This window comes from Neofelis nebulosa, chromosome 6 (genome assembly GCF_028018385.1).
Source record: "Neofelis nebulosa isolate mNeoNeb1 chromosome 6, mNeoNeb1.pri, whole genome shotgun sequence".
In the NCBI taxonomy this organism is placed as follows: Eukaryota; Metazoa; Chordata; class Mammalia; order Carnivora; family Felidae; genus Neofelis; species Neofelis nebulosa.
In genome coordinates, this window is record NC_080787.1 from 52,763,560 (window position 1) to 52,776,542 (window position 12,983).

Sequence of the window (12,983 nt, forward strand, 5' to 3'; positions counted from 1 at the left end):
AATTCTCCCCCATGTCTATCCCTCTCACCCTGATAACACTAGCAAACTGTTACATCATTAATGTTGAGACTTTATTTTTTGTAAAAATATTAAGAACATATTTTTTCTACAACTAGGATCTATAATTAAATATGAAAGGTTTATAGGACCCATAAATAATTATCTCAAGTATATAAATTCCCTTTTTTTGTTAATAGATTACAACCTTCTTTTTATAGAGGAGGACCCACTGAGACAAAAGAACATAAAGTTAAATTATAGAATAAAAGATTTAGACTGGACATATAGGTCTGGTTCTGTTGTTATTATTTTGTGTTTCTCCAGGAAATACTTAGAATAAGTCAGGTAATCCATCCCAAATGATTTTGGTTCCACTCTTTCTGAAGTTAAAGAGAAGTATTTCATGATGGCTTCAAGAAATACTTTCACTCATATGAAAAAGGGTGTTTTGGTGATGTGGGCATTCTAAAACCACGAAACTTCACAAGATTTTTTCCGTACATCATGACATACACAAAAACGTGTGCATAGAAACAACTTCAGCTCATTCCTCATACTTCTTCAGTGGTTCTTCCAAGGAGGACAATGATGACAATACTAATCCAGGTGACTCAGCTACCTTGAGCATGACATTTTTAACTGAATAAAATAGCAATTTCATTCATTTTGCGTGGTCATAATATGATTCTAAGTTATTCATTGAGGATATCTTTGGGATAACTGAAAGAAAACTAATAAAGGATTAGGGGAGGGTGTGGGGCAGGAGTGGGGCAAAATAAAGCATGGGGTATGAGTAAGGTATGGTATAGAATAAGGTATGGAGGATGGGTAAAAGGGAGTATGAATAAGATGGTGGGTATAGGTAATATATGAAGAATGGTGAGTCGTGGAGTATGAGTAAAGTACAGAATATGAGTAAACTACAAAGGATGAGTAAAGGTATGAAATATGAGTAAGGTAAGGAATATAGGTAACTGAACTGTACATATAAAAATGGTTATGACAACAAGTTTATGTTATATATATTTTACCACAATATTAAAAAGGAATATGGGCAAGATACAAACTATGACTAAGGATATGTAGTATGGGTAAAGCATGGAATATAAATAAGGTACTGGATATGGGTAAGTTATAGAGTATAGATATGGTATTGCTATGGACTGAAAACTTTTGTGCCTCCAAAATTCAAATGTAGAAACTTAATCTCCAGTGTGTTGGTATTAAGAGGTGGGGCCTTTGGGGAGTGATTATTATTAGAGCCTTCATAAAAAAAAAATCCAGAAAGTTCTTTTGCCCCTATTGCTATGTGAGGACACAGTGAGAAGATGGCCATCTATGAATCAGGAAACAGGCCTTTACCAGACACCAAATTTGCCAGCACCTTGATCTTGGACTTCCCAGCTTCACAACTATGAGAAATAAATTTCTTTGTTTATAAGCCACCTTGTCCATGGTATTCTGTTATAGCAGCCTGAAAGGACAAAGACAGGTATGGAGTGTGTGTAAGGTTTGGAGTGTGGATAAGATATGGAATATGGGCAATATATGGAGTAGAGAATAGGGGTAGATGAGCTTCAGTATGCAGGTGAGGGTAATTGAAGTACACATCATTAGAACATGAAAAAAGCTAAAAATTGATTTTTTTGACACTGTTGTCTTAAGATCAGAAGGTAAGTGAATTACTGTTATATCTTATGAATTTCACACCAAAATGCCAGCAACAGCTAAAAGGCATTGAAGAATGGACCGAATGACATCACCAAAACAGGCAGTTTAAAACTACCTAATGGGGCGCCTGGGTGGTTCAGTCAGTTAAGTGTCCAACTTCAGCTCAGGTCATGATCTCAACATTCATGAGTTCATGCATCAGGCTCTGTGCTGACAGCTCAGAGCCTGAAGCTTGCTTCAGATTCTGTGTCTCCCACTCTCTCTGCTCCTCCCACACTCACACCCTGTCTGTCTGTCTCTCTCTCTCTCTCTCTCTCTCTCTCAAAAATAAACATAAAATAATAAATAAAAATTAAAAAGAAATAAAACTACCTCATAATGCAATTTTGAATGTTTAATTTTCACATTGGCCAACCTTGGATAGCTTTGCTTAATTATCTTACTTGCTTAATGATGTGGCTTGACTTTGCAAATTTGTGCAGGGAACATTTTGAGATGTCCTTTTTCCTGTGATTTTAAACCTAAGGAGTTTCAGAGTTAACTGTGTTAGTAAAGAAATAACCAAGAAGAGCAAAAATATGAGTCAACAATATGGGTGTTACTTTCATCAAAAGTGAGTAAAATATGCATTGCTGTAAGTGGAAGAATAGAAAATATAGAGTCTATGAGATGAGTCTCACATAATAAGCAGCATTGCCTGGGCCTTTAAACTGCATTGTTAAACTGCGCCTGGGTGGCTCAGTCGGTTAATCGTCTGACTTCAGCTCAGGTCATGATCTCATGGTCCGTGAGTTGGAGCCCCGCGTCGGGCTCTGTGCTGCCAGCTCAGAGCCTGGAGCCTGCTTCAGATTCTGTGTCTCCCTCTTTCTCTGCCCCTCCCCTGCTCATGCTCTGTCTCTCTCTGTTTCAAAGATAAATAAAAACATTAAACATTTTTTTTCTAAATAAAATAAAATTGCATTGTTCAGGGGTGCCTGGGTGGCTTAGTTGGTTAAGCATCTGACTTTGGCTCAAGTCATGATCTTATGGTTTGTGGGTTCGAGCCCTGCATCAGCTCTGGGCTGATAGCTTGGAGCTTGGAGCCTGGAGCCTGCTAGACAGATTCTGTGTGTGTCTCTCTCTGCTCCTTCCCTGCTTGTGCATGCTCTATCTCTCAAAAATAAATAAACATTTAAAAAATAATAAAAAATAGGTTTTTTTAAATAAAATAAAATTAGACTGTACAAAGAAAAAGTGGATAGGGTGCTCAGGAGAGTAACAAGACTATGGAAATTTGAGAAAATTACACAGCACAGGCTGAAAAGATTTAGTTTCTTAATAAGTAGATAAAGTAGGGAATTCTTAGGCCAGAATAGTTGAAAGCCAACTTGAAAAGATATAGCAGGCAAATTTATAGCTCTAATAAGAGAAGAACAGAATGAGACAAGCCTGAAACAGTAAGAGTTTTGTAGCTATGGAATATCTACTCATGAACTGTCAATTACCTCCTTAAGAAAATTTTCAGAAGGGACTAGTTCTATTTTCTGGAATTACTGTGTAACTTTGCAGGAAAACAAAATGTATAAGCTAAAAAAAACAGTGATGTAAAAAATATCTGGGATTAATTCATGAAAAATTATGTTGAATGATAGGTCATTAAGTTGGAAACTTTATTATTTTATAGGTTTCCTTTTTAAAAAAAAATTTTTTTATTAATTATTTTTGAGACAGAGAGAGACAGAGCATGAGCAGGGGAGGGGCAGAGAGAGAGGGAGACACAGAATCTGAAGCAGGCTCCAGGCTCTGAGCTGTCAACACAGAGCCTGACACGGGTCTCAAACTCACAGATTGTGAGATCATGACCTGAGCTGAAGTCGGACACTTCACCAACTGAGCCACCCAGCCGCCCCATACGTTTCCTTTTTTAAGGACAAGTAAGAATGAAAGGGGAAGCAGGTGTTCCATACCAGATGATAGTAACAGTTTAGGCCAAAAAATAAATGTAATTAGCAGGAGAGGCAAGATTTAGTATTTCTATGATGGACTTTTCCCCATACATTTTAGTATTTTATTAATTTTTTTTTTACAGAATCCATGTGAAAGAGCTTAGGCTCATTAGCCAGGTTAGAGCAAGAAATAATCATAAAGTCATGGCTTATTCTTGGAAGGCAGCAATTTTATAGATAAGCTGATATTTTGAACTGATGAATGAGTCATTTACAAGTTTGTAAAAAGCATTAAAGGCAACCCAAAAACAATAGAAATGTCCTAACCAATTCATGAAGTATATAAGGAATCTGATAAGCTGATTTTTTAAAAGAGTTATCAACCCTCTAATTTTGCTTCTAGTTGTTGCCTGTGCTTTTAATGTCATATCTATGAAATCATTGCCAAGACCAATGTCAAGAAGATTTCTCTATGTATTTTCTTCTAGGAGTTGTCAGGTCTTATGTTTAGGGCTTTGCTCCATTTTTGAGTTGCTTTTTCTGTATGGTATAAAATAAAGCTCCAAATTCACTCTTTTCCATGTGGATATCCAGTTCCCCAGCACTATTTATTGAAAAGTATGTCCTTTCCTCATTAAGTATTCTTGCCACCCTTGTTGAATATCAGTTGGCCACATGTTTTTGGTGTGAATTTATTTCTAGGGTCTTCATTCTGTTCCATTGATCTATACATCTATCTTTAGGCCAGTACTCTACTGTTGTAATTACCATAGTTTTGTGATATACTCTGAAACCACAAAGTGTAACACTTTCAGTTTTATTCTTCTTTTTCAAGGCTGCTTTGGCTATTCAGGATCTTTTGTGGTTCCATATAAGTTTTACAATTGCTTTTGATATTTCTGTAAGAAATGCTACTGGTATTTTGGTAGAGATTGCACTAGATCTGTAGATCACTTTGGGTAGTATGGACATGTTAAGTAAAGTTAGACAAGTAGGATTACTTGTCAAACTAAAAAGCTTCTGCACAGCAATCAACAGAGTAAAAAGGCAACCTACAGAATGGGAGGAAATATTCATAAGATATATGTCTCATAAGGTGTTAATTTTTAAAATATATAAGAAACTCTGGGGCGCCTGGGTGGCTCAGTCGGTTAAGCGGCCGACTTCAGCTCAGGTCACGATCTCGCGGTCCGTGAGTTCGAGCCCCGCGTCAGGCTCTGGGCTGATGGCTCAGAGCCTGGAGCCTGCTTCCAATTCTGTGTCTCCCTCTCTCTCTGCCCCTCCCCCGTTCATGCTCTGTCTCTCTCTGTCTCAAAAATAAATAAAACGTTAAAAAAAATTAAAAAAAAATATATATATAAGAAACTCTTGTGTCTCAATAGCACAAAAACTCATAACCTGATTTTTAAAAATAGGCTAAAGACTCAAACACACATTTCTCCAAAGAAGACCTACAAATGGCCAACAGGTACAGTATATGAAAAGATGCTCAACATCCGTAATCATCAGGGAAATGCAGACCAAAACTACAATGAGATATAATCTCACACCTATTAGGATGGCTATTATTAAAAAAAAAGAAAGAAAGAAAGACAGCAAGTGTCGGTGAGGATGTAGAGAAACGATAAGTCTTGTACATTGTTTATGCGAATGCAAAATGGTGCAGCCAATGTGGAAAACAGTATGGAGGTTCCTCACAAAAATAAAAATAGAATTACCACATGATCCAGCAAGTCCTTCTGGGTATTTATTCAGAAGGATTGAAATCAGTATCTCAAAGAGATATCCAAACTTCCATGGTCATCACACTGCTATTCATACTAGCCAAGATAAGAAAACGATCTAAATATTCATCAACAGATGAATGGATTTTAAAAATGCAATATATGCATACAATAGCAAACCATTCAGCTTTAAAAAAAGAAATCTGGAAATATGTGACAACATGATTATCCTTGAGGACATGATGCTAAATGAAATAAGCTAGTCACAGAAGGACAATTCCATTTATATGAAGGATTCCATTTATATGAAGTATTTAAAATAATCAAACTCAGAGAAACAAAGAATAGAATGGCGTTGTTTTTACTTTTATTTTTATTTTTTTTAATTTTTATATGCACAAGCCCCAGGAAAAGTAAATGAAGCTACCAGTACCTACCAGTACTAGGAGTGAACAGGAAGGCAACAGAGGACAAAGAATGGTAGAGAGGGGAAAATAAACTCTAAGGGCCTGCTCTGGGCCAGGTGTTTGCATTTGCCATTGCATTTATGCTTCATAACATTGAGAGTGTTTCTGTTTCTCCACAGAAACCACATCATACCTATGACTTGCTCCCTGGGCCAGTCCATGGTACTGTAGTACCAGAACCATTTGTCCTGAGGGACATACCCTTTTTCTTACAGCATTTTGAGGATACGGATATTACGAAAATGTTCCTTCATCAGAAGAGGAGGTAGTTCCTTAAGTATTGAATGCCAGCCAATTCTTCCTTTTTACAGATATGGCACTCTAGACTGAGGAAAAGGAGATCTCTTCCAAATTACCCAAGATATTGACCATTACTCACCTTGCTATGAATTCTAGTGGTTGCAAACATTTTCTTGCAGATGCAGTACTAACGTCTCTGAATGTCACAGGTACCTACCTTTCAGCACTGAATCTGATGTCCCTTCCAGGAAAACAGAAATGGCCCAAGGCTCTGAGGGAGGCCCCAAGGACTCTATTCTCTGATTCTGGAAATAGAAAAAATAAGGTGGGGAGAAGTAGATTGAGAAGAGAACTTGGGGAAGTTATCTAAAACATAAAAAAAAAAAAATCAGACAGAATCTTTTATGAAACACATATTCAGCAGAGACATGCAAAGGAAGGAAAATGATAAATATTTTCTGTCTTATGTTAAGAACATATCAAAATTCGCTTATCAAGAAGAGAATGGAGATTATCAAAGGAGAAGTTTGGGCAGATCAGTGAAGAGGAGAAAGGAAAGCTAAGTTTACAGAAGAGAATGGCATTATGTGTTGAAGGTTCACAAGGAAGGTTTGATTGAGAGAAGAGAGCAGGACCACACTGGCCGAGTGTCAGATTACTTCAAAAAGGACAGGTTTCCAAGTGTGGACCTAAATCTCACAGTCTTCCTCCCCGTGCCAACAGGGCAGGGGTACATTTTTACAATAAAGAGTAGAAAGCTGATTCAACTATCACATTTTACTTCTCCCCCACTCCCATGACTTAAATAAATATTAAAAAAACTAGAATCAGAGGGCATGGACACTAAAATTAGAATTAAGCACAGATGCCTTTGTTGATGATTTACTTAACCACATATAAAAGAAATCATTTAAAATAGCAAAAAGCTATAATGCAGATGTGGTAGCATAAATTCCTTCATTAGCATTTGAAATGACTTCTTTGAGAAGGCTAGATCTCCAAAAGATATGAGAGACCTGCTTCAAGAATTTGGCTGGGGAGGAAAAGTATCAGGATTTGATTTTTACTCTTGATCACATTCTGGGCACTCAGAGAAAGTAGAAGGAAACCAAGTGTGAGATAGAAGGAAGATGGCAAAAGGGCAAAAGTATTATTAGAGGTTCTCAGTGCAGCAAACACCGCATGGGGCACTCTGTCAATGTGTGACATGGTGGTGAAATCTAAAACATGTGCCAGATATGACATGCTCCCAGCTCTAAAGAGAGGTTGTTACCCATGAACCAGTTACCTGCTTATCCAGAAAAACAAGCTGTGGTTGTACCCTAAGTTCCTTTCCCACTTCTCCATCAGAAGGCTGGACCAGAACCGAGAGAGCATGGGGCCGAATGTATATCAAATTCCCAGTTTTAAAACTGCTTGTATTTCTGGCGTGCATAGACAAAAATAGAATACATCCACAAGGTTATGGATATCATGGCAATAACTATTTCTATAATGCATTATTGCCAGTGAAAATATTTGCAGTTGCTTTTGCTTCTAGAAACTTTGTAATGCACTCTATAGGAAACATGATCTTACAACCAAAAAATAATTATATATTTATTGTTTATGCTTGCTTTTAGCATGGGCAATGGATGGACTGGGCATGTGGGAGGTGTGGGGAGAAGCACAAATTATGAACTTAGATTTTGTCACCATTCATTAATATCAGTCCCAAGAATGCCTTATCAGACTAAAATATTTAGAAGGTGCGGATATGTTCACTACTCTGCTCAAAAACCAGCTCTCCCCACAAAGGCTCTGATTTGTAGTGTTTTCCAATTTTGATGGTATAAATACTTCTACCATGGCTGATTCTATGACACTGAGATGATGTCATTGGAACAAGTTGGCAGAGGTGCCTGACAGCAAGCTCCAGCAACGGCGCTGTGTTACTTGGAATAGTTCATTTAATCCTAACAACAACCCTTTCGTATTTACATTCTCCACAGTGTGCTTGCACTAAATAGGCTCAATAACTGTGGAATTAATTGATTAATGTATTTTAATTGAATGAAGCCCTCAGGGAGAATAGTAACTGAAAATTAATATATGCCAAGCACGTATGGTGTACCAGGTGCTATTCTAAGCTTTCCACATATAAACGCATTGCATCTTCAAAATAACACTGTGATGTAGGTATTTCTACTTAAACATCAAGAGACGGAGGCCCACAAAGGCTTAAATGCCTTGCCAGAGGTCTCACAAATGGCTAAGTGTATGATCGGGGTCTAGAGCAATTAACCAATGAGTTGTATCATTTTTTACCTTTCAAGTACATTAATAACTGATGTGACTTAGCAATAAAATGCAATATATATATATATATATATATATATATATATATATATATAAAACAAAATGCTTATGTAATTCATGATACCTCAAAACAGCTTTTTACCAAAGCTTTGGTGTTTCTGATGACCAAGATAGCTTCATTAAAAGAACATTATACATTATATATCTATTATCTTATTGTCTATTGTATATTATGTATCACAGTCATGCAATAGATTTCTAGCAATTGAATGGAGATATATAGACATCATATAGCACATATATCACCCTAGTATAGAGCATCCATTGTTGACTTGTTCTCAAAATAGCCTAGGTCAGGTATAATAAGGCTTTGATTAAAAAAAAAGAAGAGAAAAAAGAAAAAAAGAGTAGCCTACCCTGCCCTGAATGCTTGTAAGTCAACTACTTTATTCCCTAACCCTTTTTTTCCCTCTTATCTAAAGAGAAAAAAAATAAAATATTTATTTAACATGGAAGGTGTATGTCAGGGAAAGGTGACAGTTAGTCCCAAAAAGAGGAAAGAGTGAAAGAGCAAATAGAGTGGATCACGAACCATGAAGTTTCTGTAGGAAGCACTTTCTCTTTCCCCTGAGAATCCTGGGAAATGGGGACAGAGTGGGAACATGTGGTTCTAAGAGTCCCCTTTGGTCATCTACCAGTTAAGGCCCTGACCTCTGTGCTAGAATCACTCACTGGGAATTCAACATACACCAGCCTAATCTCATTTATTACTTTGCTTAGCCTGAGTGGGTAAGGATCCTTTTTTTTTTTTTTTAAGGGGAACAATTTAAATTGGATTCTTAAAATCCATGCTATTAATTCTAACTTTCCATGGGGCCCAGGTTATTGGAAAATTCTAACATTGTTACAAGATCCTATCTCTCCCCTAACCCATTTCTTAAATGCTTTCTCATGTGGGATAGGGTGCAGGCTAGCAATGCGGTTAAACAAGCTGAAAGATCCCACCACAGATCCTGACACATGTACAGTGATGTCTGGAAATGAAGAGATGGGAGCCACCGGTCTCAGCACCCGCTGAAAGGCCTATCCCTGACACACTTTAAAGTTTATTGTGAGCAAACATCTCTTATTAAATGTAAACAGCATCTTACTGGAGGTCAGAGACTTGCTGCTACAGCATATCCCAAGGTAATACCACTTTAAGCTCCACATAAACTCTTAAGCAGTTTCTATCCTAAAACCTGACCGTAGGTGGTACAGTTTTTTACGATATGTTATAATAGTGCAATAAATCTGTTAGCTTAAAATCGAATCTCCGTGGCCTTTTAGAGAAATCATCATTAAATGCAGGGTCCTGTTAATGATGCCATCGAAGTGAAATTGTTTAATCTGCTAAGGGGGTGAAAGGTCACCAAATGAATTTTTTATAATACATCAACTTGACACGCAATAGGGAAAACTGTAATAGATAAAAGCAAAGGAAAAGGGCACTGTCTTCTTCTGATAGGTCAATAGCAGCCAAGAGAGTCACTCATCCACTTTCCTTTCACGATGGGGCTCCTTTTGCATTTAATATGGACACCCAATTAATACCTCAGCACCACAGACAACCTCATTTTAGGTGACTTATAGCAATTTCTCCCCCTTCCCTGAAATGAAAGTGATCACAATACATCATAGCATTGTGCGAATTAACGTTAATTGATTCAAGTTACCAAGCAATGATGGGCCACTTATATAATCTAGGCGTTATTGGGTGCTAGAAGGGATGGAGGGAAGATTAGATTCCAGTGTCCGTTGCTGTGACGACGGGAGTCACCTGACGCCTTGTTAGACAGTTGTAAGGTTCTATTGCTGGCCCCAGTGGGGTCGTCAGTAAACTGGAGTGATGTCCAAACATCATTATACGCTGCTCCGATATTAAAGCAAAGGGATTAGCAACTTATTGCAAGCAACCTGGATTTGTCATGGTGCTGTCGTTATCCAATTTCCAACTGCTAATGTGACTGTAGCCTGCAGGCAGAAGGACCTACAGCCAAACTTTAAAAAATGGGGGAGGAGAGTTCCCTCCAACCCTCCCAGTTGTAACTGCTATTTAACAGCTTCCAATACCAAGTCAGGTATGTGAAAGAATTTTTTTTCCCTTCAGTGCTTAAGTACCAGCTAAAAAATAAGTAAAGATCAAGAGAATACAGACGTTTCCCAGTTCTGAGATCACCACTATTCACTCTAACTCTTGCTTTTCAATCTGCCAGACCCGAAATGCTTCCTCTGTAGAGGAGGGGATTGTTTCTATTTGCATGGCAAACCTAGCAAGCAAACAAACAAATCCTACTGAAAGCTGGCTCTGGGCAAGACCTGTGGGGATGGGCTGAGGGTAGGGGCTTTAGAGATAGTACCTCATTCTTTCTTCAGACTTCACCTCCTCAAAGTTACTAAGTCAGGTTGCTATAATAGTGCCCCATGTTTTGATCAAATGTTTCAGATGTCCTGCATTTTCATTCATTCCTGTTTTAAATAGGCTAGACAGGGAAGAATCTCTATGTGTCCTGAGGGGGCTTGAATTGCAAAGTTTTCAAGATTCCACACTGGGGCAGAAGAAAGTAAGCTCTCTAATCGACTCAGTTTAACAAACATTTTAACCCTTCTACTATGTACAAACATTGTTCTAGGCACCGTGAGATGTGCAAAGATAAATAAAACACCATGGCCTCTGCCCCTGAGAAACATAGTCACCCCTCCTCCACCATATAGTTTGTAAGGCAAGAATGACTTTCCTGGCTATCTCTCAGAGGACACACATATCATTTTCCTTATATTTCATAGTCCTTATGCTCCCTATTAAGATTAGCCAGATCCCTTTAGCTGCTGTCAAGTACTAGGGAGAGAAGAGGGAAGAAATGTCTTATGATCTGACAGTTTCCTTCTGGCACTGTAACATGGTGGTTCCAAACCTTATATATTGTAAACACCCAATACATGTTACTGTACTAACACTGTGACAAATCAGTACCCACTATGTACTTCCTCTGCTCTTAGGTCATTACATGCCTCTGAAAAGCTACTACATATCTTGGCCTGGCTAATTTCAAGTTCTGGTACATCCCTCAATTGGTGTGCTTACTCCTATGCTCTTATACTTGTTGTTCTTTGAAATTACTCATTTCAAATTGAGATTTGAACAACCCTAGGTACAGGTGGCAATGTGCCAGGAGTAAATAAAGACACAGAATAAACATGGCACATCTTCCAACATGGTCAATTGAATGGTTAAAACCTAAGTATCTTAGATGAAAAATTTTAAATACTATTTTATAATAAATTTATCATGACTATCTTATCTGGGATAATGAAAACTCTGAATGCACTTATCAAGATCACACACAAACTATTCAAAATGTCCTGTTTGCCTTAGGGTACTGTAGCCTTAGTCTGATCAGGAAAGCAAGATCCAAGATCTATATAATGGATGAGATTTAATATGGGATATTGGTTACACAGGAGTATTAGGATAGCAGAAAAGCCAAACAGGTTACATTTCACTATTTGAAACAAATATTTGATGATCACTTACTATTCATAGGCACTCTTGGGAACATACTAGTAAGTTCAAGTGTTGACCATCTAATAACTTTTATACAGATAAAAATATACTAAAGTTAATATAACTGAAGTTAATTTTATGGAAAACTAGATTAATGGTGAAGCAGGTTCATATTGAATCAATTTCTTTGTAATTATATATAGAATGAGATTTCAGATAACATATTCTTATTAAATAGTTCTGCAAATGTTTGTTTTGCCTACCCATGGATTTTAAATCTCTACATTTTCACTTGAGCCATATAATTTTTTGGACATAATAGCTGTTCAGTGAATGTCTGGAAAATAAAACACATTGAAATGCAGGGTTTTATGAGTCCTTATTATATTTACCTCCAACTTTGCCATCTGTACACAGAAATCTTAGTTACTTGATTTTAAGGTAGCATGGTTTAGTTTTGGGATTCAAACTACATGTGGATGTGATGGATTAATTGTAACCCAGCAGCACTGGATTACAATTAACATCCTATTTATAAGAAAAATTGTAGAAAAATATAACCTGCAGAAGTGGAGTCAAGGATTTAGCAGTCTGGGGCCATTTAATGTAAGAACAATGGTACTGAAGGGTATCACTGAAGAAACAGGGCTATGAAATAAATGATAGTTTTAACGATGACCATGAAACATCAATAAAAACTGTGAATGGTCCACATTATTTCCCATTTAATAAGGCTGGATAATATGTTGTTGTTGTTGTTGTTTTGTTTGTTTGTTTTTACTTTAAGAGATGAAGGTTTTTTAAGAATGTGGTGACAAAAGGAACAATTTTTAATTAAATGGAAGGTTTGCCTATGCAGAGCATCTCATTTTCCCACAAAACCACATATATGAAATACTATTGTGACAATTTTGCCATTCACCTAGCAAAGCAGAGAATTTGTATTCTAGTGAAAAGAAGAAATAGCGTAGAAACATTCTTTCATGGCAGATCTGTGATTTTGTCACGAAGGAGGCAACAGGCAGCTGGCAGTACAGAAATCTCTTCCAGGAAGAACATTCTGCCAGTCTTAGGAAGAACGTCCTTCCGTGTTGAAAGAAGGATTCTGTTCTTT

General features: G+C 37.3%; 1 protein-coding gene and 1 long non-coding RNA gene across 2 annotated transcripts in view; one reads left to right on the forward strand and one right to left on the reverse strand.

Annotated features, from left to right (window-relative positions):
- The window catches only part of LOC131514338 (uncharacterized), a 479,074-nt gene that overhangs the window by 446,784 nt on the left and 19,307 nt on the right, over positions 1–12,983 (forward strand). The gene's annotated exons all lie outside the window — the stretch shown is intronic.
- Positions 1–12,983, reverse strand: part of PKHD1 (PKHD1 ciliary IPT domain containing fibrocystin/polyductin) — a 473,171-nt gene that overhangs the window by 43,170 nt on the left and 417,018 nt on the right. The window contains exons 61-62 of the mRNA XM_058734233.1: positions 7,316–7,451; positions 6,245–6,332 (exon numbers count right to left, since the gene is read on the reverse strand). Of these exons, the coding sequence (XP_058590216.1) occupies positions 6,245–6,332; positions 7,316–7,451 (224 nt within the window). The remainder of the gene's footprint in view (positions 1–6,244; positions 6,333–7,315; positions 7,452–12,983) is intronic.